This window comes from Pseudochaenichthys georgianus, chromosome 10 (genome assembly GCF_902827115.2).
Source record: "Pseudochaenichthys georgianus chromosome 10, fPseGeo1.2, whole genome shotgun sequence".
NCBI classification, from domain to species: Eukaryota; Metazoa; Chordata; class Actinopteri; order Perciformes; family Channichthyidae; genus Pseudochaenichthys; species Pseudochaenichthys georgianus.
Genome location: NC_047512.1, coordinates 16,502,507 through 16,529,848, shown reverse-complemented (window position 1 = coordinate 16,529,848; position 27,342 = coordinate 16,502,507). Strand labels below are relative to the sequence as shown.

At 42.9% G+C, this 27,342-nt stretch overlaps 1 protein-coding gene across 9 annotated transcripts in view; it reads right to left on the bottom strand.

Moving 5' to 3' along the window:
- Positions 1 to 27,342, bottom strand: part of dlg3 (discs, large homolog 3 (Drosophila)) — an 86,770-nt gene that overhangs the window by 16,038 nt on the left and 43,390 nt on the right. For 5 of the 9 annotated variants that reach the window (XM_034093096.1, XM_034093093.1, XM_034093098.2 and 2 more), the window contains 9 exons: positions 16,770 to 16,823; positions 16,032 to 16,082; positions 14,603 to 14,727; positions 14,134 to 14,303; positions 13,848 to 13,984; positions 12,936 to 13,080; positions 11,059 to 11,221; positions 4,202 to 4,358; positions 3,398 to 3,500 (listed from right to left, as the gene is read on the bottom strand). In XM_034093096.1, coding sequence (XP_033948987.1) covers positions 3,398 to 3,500; positions 4,202 to 4,358; positions 11,059 to 11,221; positions 12,936 to 13,080; positions 13,848 to 13,984; positions 14,134 to 14,303; positions 14,603 to 14,727; positions 16,032 to 16,082; positions 16,770 to 16,823 — 1,105 coding nt within the window. Of the gene's footprint in view, positions 1 to 1,963; positions 2,493 to 3,397; positions 3,501 to 4,201; positions 4,359 to 5,700; positions 5,877 to 11,058; positions 11,222 to 12,935; positions 13,081 to 13,847; positions 13,985 to 14,133; positions 14,304 to 14,602; positions 14,728 to 16,031; positions 16,083 to 16,769; positions 16,824 to 27,342 lie in introns of those variants that run through there. The other 4 variants (XM_034093095.1, XM_034093097.2, XM_034093102.2 and 1 more) reach the window with 3 other exon arrangements.

Below are 27,342 nucleotides of genomic sequence, written 5' to 3'. Positions count from 1 at the left end.
TGCCGTGTTATATTTCTGCCAATTAACACATCATTGCATCAAAAGCAAGACTCAAAATAAGTTTCTTCTGCACTTCAATTCAGTGCATTTCCTCTTTGCTCATCTGCTCTCTGTGGCATATAACTCTTGTACTCAAAGCTGCAGCCACAAAATTTCGGAAAGTTGTCACAGCACACGTTTTGAATGACAATATGGCAGCCAATCGTGTTCAATCAATTGTTGAAGCCAAATTCATGATCATGATCAATATGTGACTAATTGTGCAGCCCTAGCTGAGAGGCCTTTGAGTTCAGCATTTCCTCCACAACCCTCCTCTCATTTCCTACATGCAGATTTGTGTGTAATTACGCTCCTTGATAGTGGGGCAAGGCAGCGTGTGGATACACACCCCTCACTTCCATTCCTCCCAGCTGAATGAGAGTTAAAGACTTGGTGATGCTCCAGGAAGCCACTCGAGTCAGCGCGGCGTCCTGCTGCAGCCTGTGTGCTCCACCGGGGCTTCTTGTTGTCTTCAGAGCTGGCCTACTATCAGAGGTCTGTGGATGCCCGGGCCCCGGCCTCTGAGAATACTTTCCAGGCATTTTGCCCTGTGTAAACCAGCATCCACCCTCCACTTCCTCCCCCTTACTCACTGTCCTTGTACATCTCACTGGGGGTTCCTCCTGCTCCAAACTCAAATGAACGACATGTCACACACAGCTTTAGGACGGCAGCAGGTATACTGGCGACAGATCTCAGGTCACCAGTGGCGTGGCAGGAAGTCAATCATTTGCCAGTTTGAGTAGTTAGGCATTGTACACAAACAGATAAGAGTCCTTCACTGGGTTACAAAGGGGGCACAGAGCTGAAAGCTTGATTTGGTTTGGAAAACAAAGGTTCCCTTCAACTAACCACGCAAGATGCTGCCTGATTGGTCTGGCATGCGAGACAACATGAACTCACATGGACAAGAATGAAGCATTATATTCAGTATTTTGAGGCAGAAGAAAAGACTACAAGGCTGTTCTGTCAGTTTTGATCTCAGTCTTTGTCTTTCTTTAACTTAGCCCCGCACCATTTCACCGATCCTGTTCCACCTCAATCATTATGACCTTGGAGAGTTATTGGACATTCAAGGCTTGTGTTTTATTGAAATAGAAAGTTATATGGAGTTTGAGCATGCCACAACTTATGCCTCTTCACATTCCTGTCATAGTCCAACCTGAGAACTCAGCCTTAGATCTAAAGCTCACAATATCCTTTCCATTGTTGTTATAGCATAACCCAGTATGCTCGAGTACACACACGCAATGAATTACGAAAACACTGAGAAGAATTCAGAAGCAAAAAAAATCTGTAATGTACAGCAAATCTCTAGTACTATTACAAAGAATGAATAGTGCCACTGTGTAAAATAATCTCCTTAAGTAACAAACAACTCCGAGGCTAGCAAACACACACATTCTGCTTTAGTCAGCATGAAAATGGACTTGTGGTTAGAGAGTCCAAAGTGTTGTGAAGCATACAAATGTAATGTCAACGTGAAGAGGTGAGGTCACAGTTTAACACCACCAAGCTGACAAACACCTGTTTGAACACACCTAAAGCTTTAGGTTGCATAAGAACTGTAGAGCAACTGTTAAATGTACCCAAATAAATCCTGCTGCATGTAAATCACAACATTAAGCGACTACAACTAGCCTCAAATACGAAATTAAATAGAGAAATAACGAAAAGCAAGTCATAAAACCAGACAACTGCTGATTCCAGGTAATGTCAGCCGTAGAAGTGGTTGTGTTGGGTACAGTAGGGCTGAGGCTACCACATGTCCTTCAAGCTAAGGTATTAATGTCAAGACTTTGAAAACACAACGCAGACATAAAGGGAGTAACTTGTTACACTGACAACAGGAGTAAAACTACAGGTTACAGATAGGAAGAGCGACACTTCCTCGGTACAGTAGCAGTCAAAATAGACCAGTTACCTCACTCGGTTTGTTCCTGTTTCAGTAATCCAACATCCACCGTAGTGTTTCCCCTTCTTTCCACCTTAATGTAATGCAACTGTGACTATTATTTCGCCGGTTTCTTCATCCAGTCATTGGGGACTTCATGCGGCTTCTGCTCTGCTGTTGTAGTCGAGCCCATCCCCCATTCACACAGGCTGGTAGACAGATACAAGTGGGAAGTTTTTCCGTGTTCCAGCTTTTAGTTTGAACTCCTAATGTACTGTCCTTTGGTGTCGTTAGCTCGTACTTCCCGCTTAGTGTCCGCTTTCCATCGCTGTCCCGGGTTGTGTCTACCAGCAGCGGGGAGTGTGAACAGAAGGACAACAGCGGCTCGTTTGCCCGCCTTGCTGTGGATCAACTCTCAGCCTGCTGCTAACACTAGAGCCGCCCCTGAACCTGAATACTTCCTGCAGCTTTCAGTAGCGCTGCCCTCATTTGATCACGCTGTATCCACCGCCAAATCAGGTATTTCGTTGCAACGTTAAAGGGGTAAAACTGTGGTTTGAATGCTGCTTTTTATTAAAGGCTGGGGACGTTTGAGTGACAGATTAAAGAAATGGGTTCTCTTAAAGCAGCCGAAGCCAAGATATCTTACATTTCCCACAATGCAACTTGACAGCGCCTTTCCTCTGAAATTCACCGCCTGGTAAATGCCATAGGTAAACGCTATAGGCAGTGTTTGTAAAGGTACATAAAAAAAGAAGGCAACAAAAACCCAAACAATCTTTGAAATTTACAAAAGTATTGACTAATGTTGCTTCGATGTATTATTTTGTTCTTTGTTGAATGTGAAATGCTTCTTGCACAATCCCTGATGCTCAATATATATTTTTAATATTATGTATTTATTTCAACAAGGACCATGCATACAAATACATTAATCTCAGAAAAGAGAAGATATTAATTATGCCAGATTATAGCTAATAGCTAATTTCCATCTGCAGTCCTCACTCAGGCAGAATTATTTTTATCATAACTGAATTACCCTACACTTTGTTCCCAGTTTTAGTTTTTTTAAATGTGATTTTTTATATGATACTGTTTTTCTTTTAATTTGACTAACAACTAACTTGGAAAAAATGCCTGTCCTTTAAAGCAATAGTTACAGATTTTGGGCAATGTTTTTTTCTTTCTTTCTGTATGAGAGCAGATTTATGTCAGTCTTTGGTCAACAAAGCACCCATCTGTAGTAGGATAGCCTAGCAAACACAAACACTGGAAACAAGGAGTAAGAGCAAGCACAGCTCTTTTCAAAGATACAACAAATATTTCCCTATTAGCACCTCTACATTTAACACATAACGTTTTTGTTGAATCCACACAACATCTGTAGTGTATAAATCCTCATGTCTGGTTTTACAGGGGATTGTGTGAAATAGATATTCATGTGTGATATGAGACGGCCCTCACCTTCAGGCCTGTACTGAGCTATGATGGTGACAGTCTGTCCAGCTCTCTTCAGAGCTGCGGCCGCCTGCTCATGTGTGGCATTCCTTAGGTTCACTCCATTCACCTACAACAAACAGACAAGAAATCTTTTAGCAAAACAATCCAGTGTAGATCCTAAAGGTGTGCCGCTTGTGTTCTTGTGGAGATCTGTAGAGAAGTCGAGCTCACGGATGATTGAAAAGAGAAGAGGTCTAACTGGATGGAGCAGAGTTTATCAAGCTAGATGTTTCACATTTCAGCCTGTGGTCATTTTGAGTGATATTGTTGAATGTGACAGGATTAAAAGTATGTAAATAAATACATTTACATTTTACTGAAAGATAAGATTGCTTTATTTGTTTGGATAACCTTCACTATCACACACAATCAATGTTGCATTAAAGAAATGTATTCAAGCATAGATTGATTCGTTTTTTTAAATAATGTGTGGCGATGTATTTTCAGACTACAAGCAGCTACGTTTAGAGCAACACTGTGTGAAAAGGTTAACAGCTATGATCACATGATGTTATTTATTGGTTACTTCAATTCAATGATTCACTAAATGTTCTTGTCATGCAGAGCACAGGTAAGCTCCCTCTGAGTTTCTATGAATGTTATGTTTTGCTCAAGGACATTTCAGCAGGCCAGGTGTTTGCTGGCTTTCTAAACACAAGGCCAAATTAATTTAATATCATTATTCAGGCAACAGGATTTGGCTGAACTGCTTAAAATATGTAACAGTTGTTGATGTGGACAAACAAAGCTTGCTGTTGAGATACTGACCGAGAGAATCCGGTCGCCCCTCCTCAGCTCGCCGCTCAGGTCAGCCGGCCCTCCAGCTAGGATGAAGGACACAAAGATGCCTTCACCATCCTCCCCGCCAACGATGTTGAAGCCTAGCCCTGTGGAGCCTTTGTGCAGCAACACCTTCCTCGGCTCCCTGCCAGACAGAGGGACAGGGTCAGGGTGAAGGGCAGCACCCAGAGCAATGAAGAAATGAGCAGTGGGAGATACAACGATATATATATGTATGACCAAAAGCATAAAATTACAGATACACAGAGGCTGTTCCAAACAACAGCTGCCTTCTATTGTCTGTGATGCTCTGTATATTTGGAAGTCAGTGCTTCCAAAATAACATTTAAATGATTAATCAGTAGCAGTACCACTCACACAATTATGAATCCATTAAACAGTCATATAATAAATCGTATCACTAATAAGATGATGTGGATTACACTGATAACAGTTCTGCAATAGATACAATGATGCAATACAACAAGCAGCAACACATTAGGCTCCAAATGCACATTACCCGCTGGCTGTATAGAACTTTCTGCTTTGCATGTAGATCTCATGGAAATGTACACAGGTGTACACTTTTAAACAGTCACTCATAATAACGTACCAAACACAATGAGCCCCCTCCTGCTCAACAGGCCCCTCTGCTTTAGCCACTGATCCTCCAGGAGACTGCCTCAGTTTAAAGATGCTAGAGAGGCCCAACCGTTGCTATGGTGCAGCAAAAGCCCTCTGAGGACACACTCCGCACCAAAGCAAACACACACACTCTTGGAAGCCCATCGTTGGCCTCGCACATACAGTACAAATACACACATAAACATACATGCACGTACAAAGGTATATGCACACACAGAGTCGCACAGTGTTTCCACTCTCAACAGAAAACACTGCATGGTTCCCATTAGTGGTCTTCTCTCGCAGTACTCAGCCTGCGGTCTGCAGGAACAATTCCTACTCGATCCCTAATGGCTGCGCTCTGACTCGCTGTTAAGACCTTTTCCCCCTCGATGGCAGCCTTCCAGACTCTCTGAATCAGACCCTTGAATGACTGGAAAGAGCGTTGATTACCCCGCTAATAGTAATTAAGATTATCGGAAAGTTGTGCCCACTTCAGGAAGTTTAACCAGACTGTTTAAGTGTATTTATTTGTCATTTCCTGAAGATGCAGATGGTATTTTGTACAACCAATGAATAAGATCTATCTTGGTCTGCATGATTTCTAAATGTAGTGTTTCACAAGGCAGAGTCAATCTATCAGATTGTACTCACACATCTTAAACATGCCTGCTTTTTCTAAAGCCTTTTAGATCTTTTTGTACCTGAGATGAAAAGCTGAAAAAAGAAACCTGTCAAGTATCAAATGCCTTTAAATGTGCTAAAACAACTGCCTTTCCTTCAAAAAAGTCTGAAAATAACCACGCGCCCCATCCACAGCTTTTCATCCCGTCTCGATGAGGCACACAGATCTCCATGGTTACCTTATGATCCGGAAACGGTGCTTGCTTCTGAAAGAGCATTTCCTAACAGTGCGTTGGGGCAGGCTCCTCACCAGCGACATGGAGGATGAGATGTTGACTGTGAACATGGTGGCTATGGCACATCGCTCTTACTCCTGGCCCCCTCTGCCTGTCTGACCCTCCACTGAGAGAGGGGCTCCAGTTTTAGAAGCTCTTGTGTTCGGGGCCTCGTGTTCCCTATCTTGTGTGCTGTGATGGGAAGCAGCTCCTCTTTGGGCTGTCACAAACACTCTCCCCCCTATCATCACCAGCAAGGCGAGACCTAACGCTTAACCCTAACGCTCCCACAAAAATCATCTTTGTTCAATTTTCTTCAAGAAGAGGCCAAACCCCCCCCTCCCTCACATCTGGAATAACCAGGACTGCATAACAACAAGAGCATTGGATGTGTCGAACTGGAGGTTATCCAAGTTTAATCTCCTTTCACACTATAATGTCCCCTCCCAAATCCTCCAATACAGTACACCAGCATTCCAGTGTGTCAGCCTCGGCCCTCTGGAGAATAGGCAGAAAGATTCCCAGAAGCGCTCAGCTCATTTGTCAGAGTGTAAACAAACATGAACTGACTTTCACGATGTTCTGGCCTTTGATTTGACGCCTCCATAATCTGTGACCTGGCTGCACGCTGGAAGCATGATTCCCTCATGGGAAATATTGTGCAGACTGCTGTGGAATATTTTAAAAGCGTTAGGCCAGCAACCTCCATTTGTACAGTTGGTGCAGCATGCATGAGAGTGTGTTTCTGCGTGTACAGTCAGTCCATAGGATGTGAATCGCCTGGATAATCTCATGCAAAATGGGAGTGAATTCCTACAGTTTTAATGTCCTCGCTCCCTATCACAAGACCTGCCTCCCCCTCCTTTCCCCCTTTGCCTTTTCATCTTTGCCAGGAATGTAAACAGTTACTGAGCGGTAAAAGCCCTTTCTCTATGCCCAGCCATTTCTCCTGCGACTCTTTTCTCTAATTCAAAACCTACTCCCCCTCCCACCGCTATATTTTCCCTCTCTGCTTCAGGGTTTTGGCCGAGGCGGTTGCAGCTCGATCCTAAAGCTGTGAATGGAGATCTGGGCAGCGGGGTTCAGCGGGTCACGCTGCCCGGGACTCAGCACACTAATTGGCTCTGCTTGGCTGATTAATGGTGGACACTGCAGATGGACGCCATTTTCCACACAGACACTACCTCTCGCAGCATTTTATCCCTCCCTTTCCCCCACAAATGGATTACATCAGCTTATGTATAGAGGCGTATACTGTTAACATTTAAATACTGCTTTGTCACTGCCTTCCTTTTCACTGCTGAAATTTCCCCCATAGATTTTTGGTCACTGCCTCTTCGTCATGGCCGGCTATTTTCTTCTCCTTTGACAGGGAAAAATGTATTCACTGCTAAGGTGATAGACAGTCAAAGATATGTCATGCCTCTCACTGTGACTAAGAATAAAACTGGAGGGATGAATGATTAACACCTAAGACGAGTACTCGGCTGAATCCCGCTGTGATTTCTTTTATTTCAAACTCCCCTTTTTTGCTTTTGCAGCTTTTAAGAAGCTCTTAGCATTTCTAATTATTGATGCTTGAATTATTGAGCAGATCAGTCAAAGGTCTTGTGTTTTTGCATGAAACACACATAGTTACTGATGAGCTCACCTGCTGCTGCAGTCCACAGGCTTCTGCATTTACGTAAGCTGTGCATGAACAAAGCCGCCTTGTGTACGCAAGGCTGTGATGGTGCACACTGTCACCACGGCACACAGTATGTTTACACTACGCATGCATATTTAAACAGAGGTTTTATCTCGTATAAAGTCCACTGTGGACAGAGACAAGGATGTACAGTACTGACTTATCTCCAGAAGAAAGGGGCAATATCAGATGGAGAAGGGGGAGGATGTGTCTGCGATGACACCACTGAGGGGGATGTGCAGATGGGCAGAGGGCCGATACAAGCTCTGACTCATTCCTCACAACCAGCCTGCTCCACTTCTGCGGAAGCCTGCGCTTACTACAGCTTCCATCGAAAATAACCCCTACTGGCAATGGGGAAGCTGCAGGGGCGGGAGGGAGGGGTCTGCTATTTGTCTGTCTGATTTGATTGTGATCCAGCTGATTGCTAGCCATGATGTTCTTCGGGACACTTTTTTCTGATTATGCAGCGGACATAAGACAAACAGGTGAATACATGGCCACAGTATGTGAGCCGCTCTCATTGCAGGAAGAATACCAGCATGTATGTGTCAGTGTCATAATTGTGGGTTCAATTAAAGCTAAGGATGCGGCGATACCGATATTAAAATAGATGTTAATTTGATTCGATTCAGTTTATATTTTATTTACTGGAATTAAAATTGACTCATTTGTTGCTATATTGTTAAGGTTTACATTCAAATTACAATTCTTGTTTATTTTTTTATTTTGAGATTGTTTACCAAGTTGCTCGTGTTCCATTTATCATTTTTAATAATATATATAGGAAGCACATTTATATCCATGTAATTATGTGTCAATTTTGTTTTTACAAAGATAGGAAAGCAATGTCAAAAAGCCAAGCCTGATGTCGTGTTACATATCAAGTATTTCAGTTATTTACACAGTGAAGCATGCAGCTTATGAATTAGACACTGTGATCGGCCAGGTCTTGAGCAATACAAGACACACAGGTATTTGATCCAGACTAAAAGAGTCGGATCAGAATACCCTACTCAGATTGTGTGTATCTGCGTGTGGGCTCGCATGTGTCACTCAGCACATCGTGAGCAAATGTCTCGGTGTACACAGTATGTGTGTGTGTGATCGGAGCTGGCAGCACTGGTGATGAGACGGGTAAGACCTGAGTGCATGGCCTGGTTTTCCCAGTGTGCAGATGAATCATGACAGCTGCAGGACAGTCTGCTGCTTCTGGTCCGCTGGCTCGCACCGGATCAGGCTCTTACTCCCCCATTACATTTATGGTAACAGCACGACTCTGTTTATATTTACATTCATACTGTAGAGCAGCAGGCAAAACATTCCAACGCTGCAAAGAAGAATATTTATGTTGGGTGGCCCCGGTCAGCCTCCTGTACTGCCCTTTCTTATACAGAACAACAACCGGACTTGAGCTACACCACCAACAACTCTCACACACACACACACACACACACACACACACACACACACACACACACACACACACACACACACACACACACACACACACACACACACACACACACACACACACACACACACACACACACACACACACACACACACACACACACACACACACACACACACACACACACACACACACACACACACACACACACAGCATTTATGGCACACAATATAAGCTACATTCAACACACACACACACACACACACACACACACACACACACACACACACACACACACACACACACACACACACACACACACACACACACACACACACACACACACACACACACACACACACACACACACACACACACACACACACACACACACACACACACACACACGGCATTTATGGCACACAATATAAGCTACATTCAACACAAACACATAACATAGAAAGCAATGGTTCACACACTGAAACACCAGCGCATTCATCCATGAGGTGAAGCAGGGTAGGAAAGACGGTGAATACAAAGGAAAACAAATAAATGAAACTAAAGCGAGGCCTTTTGCACATTTGGTTATTCCAAACACATTGCCATAAGTATCACGTATATTATTGTCCTCATGAAAGTAGCTTGGCCCGAGATGGAGGCTTGGTTTTGTCGAAGCCTCCTGACAGATGGAATCGAGCAGCTTGTGGGAGCGTGAAGCCCTTTCAGCTGCACTCCTGTGGAGATGTGTTTGTGAGGAGCAGGTACAGCTCCATTTTAAACAGGGCCGTATTGGTTTAGAATCATACATGTGAGCAGATTAGTAGCAAAATGTATGGACAGTTAATGACTGTGAAATTAAGTAGAGCAAAAAAACAAACACACAAAGGGTGAGAAATAATAAGCTAATTTTTATAAAACGCTTGCTTTTAAATACTACAAAATTTGCTTTTGTAGTATTTAGTTTTTCATTGGAAACATAAAAAGCGGCAACATACTAAAAGTGACAACATACAAAGCAGTAAGGTAGACATAAGGTGAGGAAACATGTACATGCAAACACACAAACAGAAAGCTAAAAGAAGTCCATTGCCATCTTTCTCCTCCTCCTCCTCCTCCTCCTCCTCCTCCTCCTCCTCCTCCTCCTCCTCCTCCTCCTCCTCTTCTTCTTCTTCTTGTGTAGTTTGTACACAAAGTAAGGCAGTAGTCCCTGTCTGGCCCTACTCCGGTCTGTTGCCAGATCCAGGTGCTAAGCTATACAGAGGAGGGTTAGCTAAGCAAGGCGTGATGGTCTAGGTTAGTACCTGCCAGAGAAGGGGAGTGGACCTTGGCACAAGGGAGCAGGGGAAGGACAGAAGCCTCTGTAGAGGGCCTGGGGCACCTTGATGTCCCCAGGTTTGTGGATGACACTGTAAATAGGCTCAGCCCTGCTGTGGGGTACAGGAATCACAGTGAACGGAACAAGTGTAGGACACATATAAAGCACACATACCAACAAACAGGCGACAAATGCACATACAAGTCATGTAGACAGCTTGTACAGGGCCACGTAACGGACACTCATCGGGTAACACGTTCACTCCACAACACGCATAAACGCCTGCATGCAGTCACGCACACACAGGGGGGAATACAGCCCCCTGCCCCGAGCTGTGGGCTAAGATGACTCAAGGCCTTGTGGGGCACTCCAATCAAGCCTCTATGAATGCTACTTCTGATCCAGTACTTGGATAGGAGGTCAAAGGTTAAAACACAGTCATAACAAGTTCAAGAAGTGACAAGAAGCCTCTCTGCAAAGTATTTGGTCAGCACACAGCCACCACACACTGTCACAGCTAAAATACAGTATGCACCGCCAGGACCCTTATAAGCTAAAACATATTTTGTCCATGAAACACTTCACAAGAGCGTTTTAAATTGCTGTACGTTCATGTATTGTTCAAAATTAACCACATCACCTTACACAACACCTCTATAAAAAGCAACAAAACGGAGGAAAAGAGAAACCCATGCAAACCTACAAATAATATACATATGTAATGTTGTGATGTGCAATTCAGTTCCACAGAAATGATTTTCTACAACCGCATAATGGCAATGAGTTGCTATCCACCACCAATGCAAGTTTATGCATTACAATCGTTCATATGTACACTCGTGGAGCCTGTGTGAGGGTAACATAAGAGAGGAGAGTCATTCATGGAGGAACCGGTCTGTAACATACCTTGTGAAGTCTTCCTCCCCCAGCATGTGGCGGGGAACAGGCGAGTACCTGGACGGGGTGACCTGGGGCGGCGGGTACACTGGCTTGGGCTCCATGGCCCCCATGTAGTTGTGGCCGACGTGGTTGTCTACCATGGTGGGGAAGGCTGGAGGGAGGGCCATGCCAGTAGAGAGAAAGACAGAGTGAGTACAACACACGCAACACCGAGCACTGCACACTGAGCAACTGTAAAGCAAGATTTCAATCAAAATACTCCCCTCCTCTCCCCTTGCTTAGCTTCATTCAATGATTGGACGCCTGTGGGATCTTGATTATGTTTTCTGATCTGATTGATTGACAACAATTGAACCCAATCTTCTGCTCCTTACAATCCACCGCCTGTGTTCTTTTGTTTTGTTTTATTTGTTTTGTTTTAATGTTCTATATTTTAAATTGTTTTATTTAAGTATCCCAGTAATGACTGTTGCTTGTTTTAAATGTATTGTATTTACATGTTTAAAATGAAATGTGTTTTAGGTTGACTTTTAAAATCTGTCCAGGGACTACAGATGAAAAATAGCCTCTTGGCTAACTCTGGCACGTTTACAGAAATGTTCATTAATGTGCATATATAAATAAATAAATAAACCAAAATATCCTATTATTGATGTTGGATATAGCTTTATAAAACGCCACATACATACATCTGTCCTGAGGCGTTTGTCAGCATGTATTGATAGTGCACAAGAAAATAGTTTGCACACAACTATGGCAGTTACAGCAGATTAAAGGTCAAAGTCTCTCATATGATCAAACAGTTTGAGCGATCATTTTAACACTTGCCTTGAGTTTCTCTTTCAAATAAGTTTGCCCAATCTGTGGGTTTGTTTGTTTCCAAATCTTCACAATTGAGTTGGTTGGAACAATGATTATTATTAGCAAGAGGAATCGTGGCCAAAACTACAAAAATAGGTCCCAGCTTGTACAAAGCCAGAATTTCCCTTTGAAGAACCAAAGTGACGTTTAGGAAATGGCCTTTTATTCCCGCAGCAGAGCTTATTCAGTAATCTAGACTTGATGTTGTTTTAAAACTCCTTAGCCTCTTTTCTAAAAAAAAGTGTAGTCTTTCGGCATGCACACAAAGACAGATCACAAGCATAAAAACACTCTTTTCCCCTGAATCTACGTTTTAGATGGAGGCAGCTGAGCATGTTAACAACAAGGGCTTCAAATCCAGATCAGCTGACCACGGGTTATACTATCAGAGCGGGGTTAAGTCTGCATTAGAGGTTGGCTTAAACCCTGCAAACATTCAGAACATACAAAAAGCATTCAATAGCCCGCTCTTATACTAAATCGCTGTACTGAGAACATTTGAGAAGCTGCAGCTCAAGATCGTGGGCTCTCATGAGCAGGTGGGATGTGAGAAACTATCCTCACTCAGTGGGAGGCAGAGAGCTGCGCTCGTTGTTGCTGTGGGTAGGATTGTGTGTGTGTGTGTGTGTGTGTGTGTGTGTGTGTGTGTGTGTGTGTGTGTGTGTGTGTGTGTGTGTGTGTGTGTGTGTGTGTGTGTGTGTGTGTGTGTGTGTGTGTGTGTGTGTGTGTGTGTGTGTGTGTGTCACTATGTGGGTGTCTGGGCATAGCAGTATTGGGGAGAGAACAGTGATCCAACTCTAAAATTCAACATCTCCGAAAAAGATAAAAAAGATTTCCTAGTGCAAAACGCTCCTACTGTACCTTGACTTAGAAATCACCCTTTACTTTCAATCAAATACTTTATATAAATAAACCTGTTCTCGTTTTGGAGCTGGTTGCTTATAAAATATAGTTTTTGCATTTGGACTGTGTTAACTCTGTTTGCATCCTGACTGGAGCAACAGGAAGAGGTAGATACGTACTGCTTGAGTAGTCTGGGGGGGCGTACATGTCGTTGAGGTGCACAGGTCCCGGCTTAGCCACCTTGAGGTAAACCATGTCGGAGGTGTTCTTCAGCGCAGCCACGGCCTCCTCATGACGCACGTCTTGTAGCACGATGTTGTTCACCTGAGTTTGTCAAGAAAAGAGAAGAGGGGTGAAAAAAATGCCTTGTGTCAACACTTGAACACCTCGTGTCTTTGCTTTGGTGTGACAACATCACGCATCACAGCAGCCATCACACCAGCCAACACAATAATGAATCATAGCTGTGAGGTATTGTGAGATTTCGGTGCATTCAAACGGCAGAGAGGAGGGTTGGTGTGCCGCGCGGCGTTAACAGAGGTCAAAGCAGTAGGTAGGGGTTCTTAAGATGTGCTGAATTTCACCAGTTTCTCTTTTCAGATCCAATTCTCTGCAAACATACCGTCAGTCAAAAGTATTTTTTTAACACTTCATATATTACATCCGTTTTTATTTAAATATTCAACGACAAAAAAGTGATGTGCTCTTTGTAAATTACTCACAGTGCAGCATGTGTTAACTGAGCATTGGATGTTTAATTTTTCACCTTAATATGAAAGTGATACAGTCGTTGTATTACCCTTTCCAGCTAATTGCCTTTTATTGTCCCACCTTATTGCCCAAATGGTAGATTATTGATTATGCACAATCATAAAAGCTCATGTGGGTTGTACTAGTAAATGTAAAGTGCTTATGTCCCATAGACATTCAGTCATCAAACATGCCCGGCTAAAGCAATAAATGTTTGTTATCGCTACTAACAACAATAGCTGCTTTCCTTTCTAAGTCGCACAGAACTACATGAGTATCTAAAATGGGCAGATTTAGATTTGAACCCTCAGTATGTGTCTGTGTCAGAGGAAGGCTCTTACAGCTAGCAGGCGGTCTCCAGTCTGCAGTCGTCCATCTTTTTGGGCAGCTCCTCCTTCTATGATCTTGGTAATATAGATGCTGTTGTCTCCTGGGATATGTTGGTTTCCGATCCCTCCAGCGATGCTGAATCCAAGCCCTGTTGAGTAATAAACACAATCAGAAAGTCAAAACATGTACAATGAACAACCTCGGATTTAACACATTGTTAGTGATATTCCATGTCTTTGTTTCCAGATTTAATCTCCATTTCTATTGTAGTGTGTGTAGTGCGATGTGAAACCCGACCTTTGGGCCCTTTCAGCAGGTTGACCTCCAGGATCGTTTCGGGTGGAGCCTGCCTCCGTCGGACCAGCAGCCTCACCACTGGCCCCGCCTCCTTCAAGGCCTCCACCGCCCGGCTGTGAACCACCTCGGACACATCCACGTCGTTCACACGCAGCACGCAGTCATTCACCCTGTGGAGGGAAACCTTTTAATATGAATCCCACACACCCACCCTGTCAGTCAACAGAAGACAGGAGGGACCCTAGTATGGCCAATGTAATCAGAAACCTCCAACACACATAAAAAAGCACTCCATATCATTATTTTTGCATGTTTCAGGCTTCAGTTTGTGAATCATAACTTTGAGGAAACACAAAGAGCCTGGGGGCAGAGGGCTGTAGAAAGTCTTCCTCCCCCCACAGCTCTGCTGCAGAGGAGTTTGAAAACAAGGAAAGGAGGTGAGGTGGAGAAAGGGAGGAAGGAAACTCACCCCAGCCTTCCATCCATAGCAGCTGCTCCTCCAGGGATAATCTTAGTGATGAAGATCCCCGGATCATCAGGAATGTGGGGATTGTCTATTCCTCCAGCAATGCTGAAGCCCAGGCCAGAGTTCCCCTGCACACAGGTTATGATTGGCATATGGTACCATAAACGACAAACACACATACACTTTGATGTAAGTGATGGACTCAATGCGGGCTCAGGGTCAGTGCAATGTGGCTCTTAAGTGTATTAGTATCTCCGAGGAACACGTGATCGATGCAAACTGCTCCAGGGATCTCACAAGGCATTTCTGATGTCCATGTTCTTGAACACGTGTGTGTGTGTGTGTGTGTGTGTGTGTGTGTGTGTGTGTGTGTGTGTGTGTGTGTGTGTGTGTGTGTTTGTCCTTGCACATGACAAATGATAATGCCATGTATTTCATTAGAAGAGGACACTTCATTCAAAATGTCACGCTTACTCTGTCAACCCACAGAGAGGCATCAGTGTTACGAATGCCCTGTGTCCACAGAAAAGTGGATTTATGATGTAACGTAAAGATGAGCTGAGAAGCGTGATACAGAGTGTCTCACTCACTGCAGGAGGCAGAAACCACAGCCTCCCTGTCTTCCCTGATCCTGAAATGACAGAGGACCCATTTGGATCCAGTGGGTCCGGGCGCACTGCTGCTTCTGACAGCCCTGGCCACAGAGACAGGCAGCAAACAAGACAGCTGAGAAAAGACTTCACTTTCTTTTTTTCTATAATTAATGAGCAACGATCGCAACAAATTAGGACAGAGGGAAGCTGAGGCCTCCCAGTGTGCTGCTCGGGAAGAGTACACCGGGCCTTACCACCCAATGTTACACACCCACAGACCTTTTAACGTGTGACTTTGCATAGCTTATTTAAGCCCGCCGCATGCAGAAATGCCACTTAGAGAGGAAGGGGCAGAGAGACAGTGTGCATCTATCATGGGATCGGAGGTGCATCTATATGTGGGTTGAGTAATGAGAGTAGAAACATATAGCTCTGCCACTACAAGCTGAACCGCCGCTGACAAGTGCAGTGGTGCCTGCTGAACAATTGAACAGGAGAGCACTTTACATTGCTGGCGTCTGCTTATGACATGTGCATCAGGATTATGTAAAAACTATGCCTCACTGCCATTAGTCTGTGCTCATACTCACATGAGGCGCTGTAACTGCACTGATGTAACAGCCATTAGTTGACTAACACATAATATCACATATGATTCTCATAAATGTACAGTAATTAAGAGTTTTCTATGGTTTTCATGTTCTTCAAGCCCAATATTTGAAGACTGAGGTTCTTACTACCACCTAGTGGGGAGATATCCATCCATCATGCAGGGAATACATTATAGAGGAGAGTGTGTATTGTGGAACGAAATGTAAAAAGCAACTGGTAAAACTCACCCGCTCTAAAATGATCTCTTCGTATTTGTACATCCCATCACTGCCATTTACCTGTGAAAACAAAAAGCACAATGGTTTGTTACGTGAGACTGAATTATGGCATATTTTAAAAATAGATTAACAAAAAAAGAGAAGCGTGCAAATGTTTCAGCTAAATCCTTCACACTATAATCCCTGGAGAATAGGGTTGTGATCAAAATATACTGAAGATACATTCACTAGATTATATCACTTACTAAAAATAGCACATTTCAATTCCTGATATGCTGCATTCAAATGTGGCTTTATTTCCTAAAATACACCTGCAGTGTGATACTACATGTACATGTGCAGCTGCAGAGTGCACATTCACCACAAACAGGCGGGGTCAATAGGATAATGGATGACAGTCCACATGGCAAACAGCATGTTGCTAGCAGGAGGATGGCTTTTCACATATACACACACACACACACACACACACACACACACACACACACACACACACACACACACACACACACACACACACACACACACACACACACACACACACCACACACACACACACACACACACACACACACACACACACACACACACACACACACACACACACACACACACACACACACACACACACACACACACACACACACACACACACACACACACACACACACACACACACACACACACACAGAGGGAGTGTGAATGAGCCAGATATATACTGTACAGAGAGAGAGAACAGATACTTACATAAGGGCCTGCATCTAGTGAGTCTGCGTTGACGATGATGGGGGGAGGGTTGGCCTGTGAATATGAAGAGATACACGTTATCTCTGTGTGTGAGGCTGGCAGCACACAGACGTAATGCGGTACACACACCATCACTGGGGAGCAAAGTGAACGGATGCCATGGGAACAGTCGGTGAATCTCCTTGGGGAGGAGAGTGGGTGTGTGTGTGTGTGTGTGTGTGTGTGTGTGTGTGTGTGTGTGTGTGTGTGTGTGTGTGTGTGTGTGTGTGTGTGTGTGTGTGTGTGTGTGTGTGTGTGTGTGTGTGTGTGTGTGTGTGTGTGTGTGTGTGTGTGTGTGTGTGTGTGTGTGTGTGTGTGTGTGTGTGTGTGTGTGTGTGTGTGTGTGTGTGTGTGTGTGGGGGGATGTTGGAAAGGTGTGAGGACTGAGAATGAGGACTGGGGCAGAGAGACCGCTGCTTATTAACCGACACCGCCGGACGTCCTGCGGTCACCTGATAAAAGAAACCAGCTTGTGGTTTCAGCCGGTGGGACAATACGTTTATCCCACATCCTCTTCCCTTTTCACACACACAAATATCACCATGTAGTATCACATACAAAATGCATGAATTCATGGCTCGGTAACCATTTATTTAGCATCACAGGCTACATGTAATACTGTAGGAATACTACAGAGACCAACGGAATGTGCAAATGCTCTTTTTCTATTCTATAATTAAGGGGGTTATTTCATATAAGTGAAGCTGAAATGATTAGTTGTTTATTGATTAGATACCTGACAGAGGCTTATTCAACAACAATTTGACATTATGTGATAATCCATTAGTTATTTAAGCCATTTATCAGGCAAACAAAGTATAAGTTAATGTATGTTTGGAACATTGGCAGGACAATTTTTGCTGTAAATTATTCACTATTCTCGGTTTTCTAATTTGTAGCTTAACCAGTTAACACATAATCATTAAGCCTTAAATGCATACGAATTATTTTTTCAATAAAAAAAAAAAGATACAATAATAATCAATGCATCCAATAAATGAAAAATGCGAAACGTGGCGTTTTAACTTCTGAAATGTAAAGATTTGTTATGTTCTCAATGTTATATTGTTGCAAATTAAACATGATTTTTTAATGTTGGTTCAAAAACATCATAATGATTTTTGGGAAAGCGTGTTCTATTGTGTTTCAGTAAAAGTTTAAATAAACGTTTTCTTGTCCTTTTTGCTTTTGTTAATGACCCCCTTTGGCACTTTTTTAATGGCAAACACTAAATATTTTTTTATTCTTTGGGTCCCTGAAAAGAGTAAAATGCTGATGACCTATTAGCAATATTGATGTGCAACATTATCAGCTTTTTAAAATCCAGTCGAACCCAACGACAAGTGCTGCATATTAAGTTTCACAGTTCAATTAACTCTCCAGCTCTGCTCCATTGTGCCACCTGGTGTCTCTTGTTCAGTTTGAGGCCAGAAGAAGAAGAAGAAGAAGCTGGAAAGTGGAAACAGAGAGGAGTGAAGAGGAGACGCTGGGTGGTTTAGGAGCAGCTTGATGGCCATCTTCTAGTTCAGCACACTGGCTGTCTACTTTTTATTGATTTGATTGAGCTGCATGGGTGAGGGGATGCTGACGGCGCTGCTTGGGGATCTTACACTTCCTCAGGTCAGACACTGAAGAGAAAATCACTAGCTGCCTATCTTACCCATACCCTCCCCCACCTCCCCTAATCTCACCCTCTCAGCTCTGTCTTAATAAATGCAGATACTGTGTCCAAGCAGCTGATTGTGATCTTCCTCCTGATTCATCACACACTGGAAACCACTTATTAACTGTGCTGTTCTGCCATTATATCTGTAAAGAGTTGACAGTGGCACGTATACAATATAATATATACGCAGATGTAGAGCTAGCCAAAAATGTATATTTTGACACATATACTGTGATTCAATATTATGTGGGATTCAGTTATGGGAATTTCACAATCTATGTTTACGAGCATAAAAGCTTAATTATAACTTGGTGTAAGAAGGTATGTGTTCCATCTCAATATAATAAAGAAAGAATTAAGGTGCTTGATCACATGCATATCATTTGAAAGTGTTTCTTAAGCTCAATGAACCACACCTTATATTGTTTTATAAGGACATTATGGTATTTGTTTTAAAATATCACAAAAATTACAATTATTGTATAATGAGCACTATAGACATAATACTCTATAATCATATTCATTATTTCATATTGTGATACTGATATCCTGTTATTATTAATTCAAATACCGTTTGTGGTTCAAATAAAATTGATGACATTTAATGGCTTTTTTTGGGCAAAATCAAGCTATTTTCTTACATTGATCAGAAAAAATCCTGCTGAGTAAACGGCGTATTTTACTGAATCCTGAGATATTAAATTAATATCTTATCACATCTAAGATTATACTACCTGAGCAGTATTTAAAAAGCACTTTCCAATCATATTGCACGAGACTGCAACACAAGACATATCTTGAAACACGCTCTACAAAAGATCTGATCCTTTGATCAAAGTCCCTCATCGCCTCACAAGCTGTGTGCAGGTGTCAATTCATTTCTCCTATTCGTCACACTCCTCATTTGGTGAGTTCCCTGGTAATGAAGGTTGCTCTCCAGATAAATGGGAGCTCCAGATTTGACCCGCTCCACTCGTGGTGATGTGCTATGACTCTGGACAGCTGTCCCCCCCCTCCCTCCCTCCCTCCTCCCAGTCAGCAAAATCAGCCCTCCGTTGTAATCTGCATAAGGACTAACAGATGCTCATGTCTGTGTGCTTGTGTTGCACATTTCTCATGAATGCTTTGCGCTTTTTGTTGTTGTTGCCCTTCTTCATCTTAGACCCCTCCGCATTACATATGCCCTAAATCCTGTCGAGGGTTTAATAGTAGAAACATCTGTATTATGAGTGTGAGGTCCACAGCAGCTATTTTAGTGACTGTCTATTGTGGATAAAAACCAAAGCAAATACAGCTAAATATGATGAAACACAGCCTGAGGGCCACACAGGGGAATACATCGGCTACTACTGTCCCTCGGTGACGGACAGACAAAGCTACTGAATCCGCCTCGGAGACCACATATGACAAAACACACCTGTTACAGTATAATGCCAGCAGCGCTTAACATAAGTATCATGGTGGACCAATGGGATCACTGAACCTACGAGTCCATCTGAAATACAATAAACCCATCAGTCGGAGAAAACAGCAGTATTATCCCGTCCTGGGATTGCTGCGTAATCCCTCTATCTGAATCTCGCATAACAAGCAAACAGGAAGGAATAATGGAAGATAATCTCAACATAAGTAATCTCAACATGAGTTTGTTTAACATTTTGTAATTTACTCAGGTAACTCGGATTAAGATGGATTAACCCTCCCTCCTTGGGATTGTTGGTAGCCTGCTTTTACCTCGACGCTAACCTGCTGCCCAGAGGAGGAAGACGGCCAATTAAAAATGTGACCACTATGGATGTTTATGATGTAAACCTGCACTAGGATCTGTCTGTGCTATGGCAAGTCCTTAGAGTATGTGCAAGCGACCAGCATTAATGTAAATGTGTATGTTGGTTGTAGATCACAGCTGTGAAGACAAAAGAAGACTCTTATAGATTGTTGTCAACCAATAAGGGGATGGGAATGTCTGTCAGTGTGTTGCAGGTGAATGTGGGTCAGATAACTTGAGAGATGTAATAGGTGAAGCAGGAGAAATGTTACAGATGTGGTTCAGTGCCATAACTGCAGATTTGAGCCTGGAGGATTGAGTCAGATTTAAAGTGGACCTATCATGCTATATTTGAAAAATATATTGTAGGGCCATACCTATATAAAACATGTGTGAATTTTTTTTTCACAATACCAAACAGATCACCCATTGTAGCCATGCCTCAAACCCCTCTTTTGCAACCCTGTTAGAGAAACGCGGATCTTGGGTCCTTAGCTTGAAAAAAAAGAAAGAAGAGGAGGCAGAGCTAATGCCTGATCAGAATTCTACCGGAGATAAAGTGAAATTCGGTTGTGATAAAACGTGATAAAACGTTTAAACCACCTCAAGGATTATTTCTGAAATAGTATGGAGCTCAAATGCTTTTTCTCTTGCAGGTTTATCACAAGGTGAGTTCTTTTTTATTTCCTGCTTTTTAAACACATGTGCTCTTAAGTACAGGTCAGCTCTGAGTGTTAGCGAGGCTTGCTAATGTAAACAAAGACGAGAATACGTCCAAAACACGCCAGGCATTTTTCTGATAGCAACTTTCTGTGGGTCCGCCGACGTCACAGCGGATGGAAAACGTCACAGTGGATGGAAATCTGTATCCGCTCGTTGTACACCCGTTTTTTTTAAAAGATTTGGGTACGGAAGAAAAGAGAGAGGGTTTTATTTTCTGACGCTGCATGAGTTCCCCGACACACCGGGGACACATATTTATGTATAAAAGACATCACAAAGTGCATTTTGCATGATAGGTCCCCTTTAAGTAAAAAAAAAAAAAAAAAAGATTTAAGAGCCACACAGCGGGAAATTGAAATCATTGTATTCTGTTCATCTGTATTGAAAGGCTAAAGATCTCTTTCTCTGCTGAGTAAAAACACCATCATCAGCTTTCACAGGAATCAGACACCTGAAAGACTTGATAGCTGCCTATAAAGACGTGTCATTGACTTTGACTAGCCCTTGAGATCTGAGATTGGGTCAATACAGGCTCATTTACACCTAGTGATAACATATGATCTGTGTTTGGTGTACGAGATAAAAGAAAGCAATTCAATAGACCGGCGTCACCGAGTTTCATCACTTTATAAAAAGGAAGACTTGTTAGATATTGTTAATAGTTGTAGCTTTCATCTGATTTGCCAAAAGCAGGGACAGGAGTAGTGAGGTGACCTTTCAACATTTTTCTTTGTATTTGTGGTCACGCTGAATGGATGTATTTCAAACTGGCTGGGATCCGAGCACAATGCAAGCTAGTCGAACTAATCCCACAATGCTTTCTGCAAACAATGATACTATAACAAATGTCTGTCCTTATCCAAATACAGATCGCATGTCAATGCCAGGTTTAAATGGGGTTATAAAGAGACTTGCCCTAAAATATTTGAGCAGCTATGCTAATTTGTCGTAGATGGATATGGCAGGTATATGAACACCATAGAATCCTTATATTTCCATTTAATCCAATCCCTAATGGCTGTTTGCAGTTGTTGTTATTAACTTCTGAACCACCTGCAATGCAGCGTTCAGCGTTATACAGGAGCTTTTGCTATGATGACCCCTGTACATGTAGGCAAGTGAGCATACTGGAAACAAAAGACCTCATGTACACACAATGAGTCCAGACTGCTTTGCCAGCATGAGACCATTACAACAAGTCCCAACTGACCACCAGGAGTGAAGAAAATTCAAAGTGCTTTTTTTTTTCTTTCACTCCCTCGTCTGATCCACCCATCTGTTCATAATAGCTTCTTATTCATCAATCTATCATCTTGCTCTTCTGTCAGTTGAGATGGTGTGTGTCTGTCTCTTGTCTCTCAGCATCACGGTGGATGTGTATCACGTCCCGATGGCATTGCACCACACAACACTTGGCTGCAGACCCTCGGGACAGTAAAGCCACACAGACTCCCACTGAAGCTTGGCAAGTGCAGGGCACAGGCTTCGTCCAACTTGTTAAATAATCAATGTGTTCCCATGGTAACCAGTGCTTGCTCGGTATTGGCCGGGAAGCCCGTTTAGCCACCTCCCCCCTGCTTCACCTCTCAGGGCTCTCACTGCAGTTTATGCAGCTCTGTGCTCACACATGCCATGGGCTGGATGTGCCCGGATGCCTTCAGAGCTGCCTGTACACATCACACACACACTCTCTCCCTCTGAAATCCATGCGTCACGAGTTAAATGTAGAAAAGCTGTGTTCAAAAATAATGTTGTGGCTGCAGTGGAGTCAGGATGAGCGATTTGAATATATACCAAACAGCTCTATTTGATCTATTTGACATACAAATCAATCAGCTGATACTGTATTTAATAGCTGATGGTTTGTCAGGCAGATTTACTGTACATCATCTAGGTAAAATAGAAAATGAGAGTTAGACGAGAAGGAGGATAGTGCTCATATCTGATAAATAAGGCCTCGAGCAGTTGGCTAAATAAGCTAAGAATCATAATTGTATTGAGGGCGTAAAACCTAGCTTGGCTCAGTCTGAATATAGCAAATCCACCTACCAGAATCTGTATAGCTCACAAATGAACACTCTATATTTAGATTTTTTGATTGATATTTTAAAAAAAAAAGCATAAAAAAAGAAGCGACAGTAGAATTAAGTTTCCATTGGACAGAGTCAGCTGTTTCCCCTTGTTCCAGTCTTTATGCTAAGCTAGCTGACAGCTGGGAGTAGCTTGGTATTTACTGTGCAGACATGTGATTGCTATCAATTTCCTTATCTAAGTCTCAGCAAAAAAAGCAAATAAGTAATTGTTTTAATTCAATTGACAATACAAGATAGAGGGCTGACTAAGCTTGCCTGTCTTTATGTATGTTACTATTGATATCATGCACTAAACAAATGGCAAGACACTGAGTGCAAACGATGCAACAATTGCTCATAAAAGCAACTAAACACTTGTACATAAAACATCATTTCAAATGATTGATCTAATTTTAAAAGCACGATGTGCACACACGCTGTTTATGACAATAATGTCCCGCCCTAGGAACCCTTTCTTTCTTCTTCACCTGTTGTCAGCATTACTTGTTTTTTCAAAAGCCTCCAAGTCATTGCAGGTAGAACGGAGGGGAAGAACAAGAGGGTTCAGCATGTGCACAGCGACGGCATGCTGACAGAGCAATAACACCCCCCCCCTTCCACCGTAGCAAACATTTCCACATCAGTTCCTCTCTGGCCAGGCTCACCGACATGGCAGCTCAGTCTCCAGTGGTGACATCGCAGTGAAATATGACAGTCAGCCTCGCTCAGATGATGCACGCAGTTAGTCAAATGATACAGCCAATGCTGAAGGACGCTCTTCCTGGGTCTCGAATCAGAGCTAACAGCAGATTCATGTAGGAGAACAAGGCATGCCTGTGTTATCTACAAATGTAATGTTCCTTTGTTTTGTAGTGCCTTTAGCAGTACTGCGTTTATGTTTTCCTGCAGAATGTGGGATGAGAGACGCAGTCAGTGGTGCTGCTCTGATCCCCCGGCTCTCATTGGCCTCTCGTAGGCCACGCTGCAGTCCAATCAATACCTACTCAATTACCATGCACCCAACATCTCATTCACGCTGTGGCCCCCGTGCCGGAGGGAAGAGGGAAGGAGAGAAGCAAGGTGAGAGACAAAGTGACGGATGAACAGAGCTGAGAAGGATGAACACATGACAGCGAGAGATGTCTTACTCGCGGACGCCCGTCGAAACTCAACGTTGCCTTCTTTGTCAGGGAGAAAGGCGGAATAACGAGATGTAGTAAAGAAAATCCCATAGCGGTAAAGGTCAACTGCTTCTTCTCTCCTGCTACAACGCCAGCTGAATTCAGGCATTTATTTCAATAAGGCAGCCACAAGGAAATTAATTAGTTCACCCATAAAATGGCCCCATTAAAGCTCAAAGTTTTCTGATTTGATGGCTTTGATTGAGCATTGTGACTGTGTTGCACCCCTCCCAACACGCACCACAGACGCACATTCGTGAAACCATAATTAATAGCCCGTCACAGCTGTCAGCAGCGCTCCCTCCTCATCTTTATGTAATATTACAAAAGCATGCTCTGGCTTACCTCTCTGTCATGCTGAGCAGCTCCAAATGAGAGCTGGCTAGTTTGACCTTCACAAGTGCAGCCACAGAGGGAAAAGTACTTAGTGTAATGAATATTCATAACAATGTTGCTGGAGAAGGCCTTCTACAAGTCTGCTGACAATTGATCAGGTTTGAACATGGCAGTGTGTGTACATGTGTGTGATTCATCTATGATGGACGTACAGTATATGGGATGGTGTACTAAATAACATTTGTTGCAGATGAATCTAAATATGAATTCCCCCAAAAACTATCGAATACCAGCATAATTCTTCGTTGCGGAGTAGTGCTCATGTATGTAAAGCGACACTGTGAGTGATGTCTCAGTGTTATTTCTCTGATTGAGTCATCCCTGCCTTTCCAATGTAGCTGCTAATGAGTGGGCGACAGAACTACAATGATTCCCTCGTCATCGATCATGACAACTCTTTTTTTCTACTGTTTAATTTAAATCCGTTGCTGGTCTCACATCGCCCAGTTAACCAGGAGGCTCAATCACAAAGTAAAAGCCGTAGTTAAAAGGTACCCATTGTTCTGTGACGATGCTCCGTAGTGAAGAAAGCCTGACATGTGTGAGTGTCATCAGTATGCTTCACATAATCCCGCCCCCACTGCTTCCTCTACATCAGAGGTCACTGCAGCATGTTACCTCACAGCTCTTGACTAGTTGCTACCCCTTGTTGCTAAGCTGAGAGAGCTGCTAAGCTTGTTCCTCTTTGGTGTTTTGGATCCTGCGCTGAGTACCGGTGACAGCGCACAACCACACACAACTGTGAGTGCTGCCATTTTGATGCGTTCACCACTGTCACGTCGCCTCAGCAAAGGGTGTACAGAATCATTCGGCTGCTGTGGTGTTAATATGGAGAAAGTGAGTGGTTAAAATGTATCATTTAAATTCATCTAAATGTTTCAGTGTGTGTGTTGTCTGTGAGACGGGGTGAAGATGCTGATGTAGCAGTCTTAATTTGACATGACTAGGTGAGACATGTCACCGTCCAACCAGCAACTAACAGGTTACAAACACATCCAGCATCCAATGTATCTATCAACACACTACACTGCATCAACAACACAAAACAAACATTGCTGTATTAAAATAATATTGGGACATTATGGATCACAATGTTTTAGGGAGTTAGTTTGGAGGAATCATGGCCAGCAGACATTTACCTTAGCTTAGCACAAAGACTGCAAACAAGTGGGAACAGCTAAACTGGCTTTGTACAAAATAGACCATTCATTCATAGTGCCTTGTAACCTGTAATTGTAAAATTTACACTTTGTTTTTGTAAAAATGTAACAAAAAATACATAATGTTATGATCAATTTGTTTTAGAAATGCTGGTATATGCAGATTTGATTGGTGAACAGAGGATGGCCGATTATTTCCAGTGTTTGTGCTAAGCTAAACTAAGCTAACATACTTCTGTTACCGTGGCTTCATATTTACTGGTATCAATCTTCTTTTCTAGCTACTGCATGTGCCAGAAAGCAGATTTCACAAAATAACGAACTATTCCTTTAAAAGGCCGTTCAGCTGCCTCCATCCATCTTAACTCTATCTTTGCATCCTCATTTTGCCTTGCCAACTACAGAAGCACTCAGAAAAGCATCTCAATGCAGCTAAAAGGGACGCACATACAAATTAACAAGCTGAAACAATTTACTACCAGAAAACGCACCTGATGGTACATGATACTCTGTCCAAAGAGAGCTCTCTGCTCTGATTCACTTGTGTCACCTTCAATTCTCTCATTTCTTTCCTGAGCACCCCAGAACACAATCTTCTGAGCTGCAATTAGTCCCTTCCAATTTTAGCCTTTTTGCGATTCTTTTAATTGGGAACATTGGACTGTGATTCTGCTTCATGAACCCTACGATGTAACAAACACTCTGCCCTGAGGCCACAATGGTCCTTACATGCATCTGATGCATTTCAGTGCAAAAACATGAGGAGATTTTCCCCTCATTTGCTTTTACGGCCTTTTACACAACAATGGTTCACTCACATGTTGAATTTTCTTTTCTTTAAATGTGTGTAATATAGAATAAATGGAAACTAAGGTTCCTCAGCTGATATTGGTTCACAAATGAAAATCATGAGACAGTAATAAAACTATCTGACAGCAAAAACAGAGCACTTAAAGCATCATTGTAAAAATTATATTGTGAAAATAAGGCTAACGTACACATGACATATAGCCCAATGAAAACCATTCGTCCCCTCCTCCCAGGGGGCTCAGTCGGTCTCTACATACAACAGAAGAGACCATCCTGTCATGGTTGAGATTTCACACTGTTCTATAAGCTCCACTCGTGAACGCCCACACATTCCCATATCTCCATTCACTACCCTTGCCTGAGTTTTGGCTCACAATAAGTGTAGGTGTTAAAAGTGATGAAGAATTCCAGTAAGTAGGACAACGGGCGAGGCAATAGAAACAAGAGCCGTGCCTCTAGTTTCCCTGTTATAGTTATGAATATATGAGCACATTTATCCATATGCTGAAGTATTTAGCGCCAAACAGCAGAGGGAAAAAAAACGGGGCATTGTTTTAAACGTTTGTAGCACTTTGGCGATTGCCAAATCAATCTGCCTCCTATCGAGGGTCCAGATTTGCCCTTCTTCTCCACCCACCTCGGGTTGTGTTCAGGCACGACGGGCATGACACACTGTCCCCTAAAGAACGAGTCTCGGCCAACATTATAGTGGCTGCGTTATTGGACATAAAAAAGGACACAAGCACTGATCTGAAAAC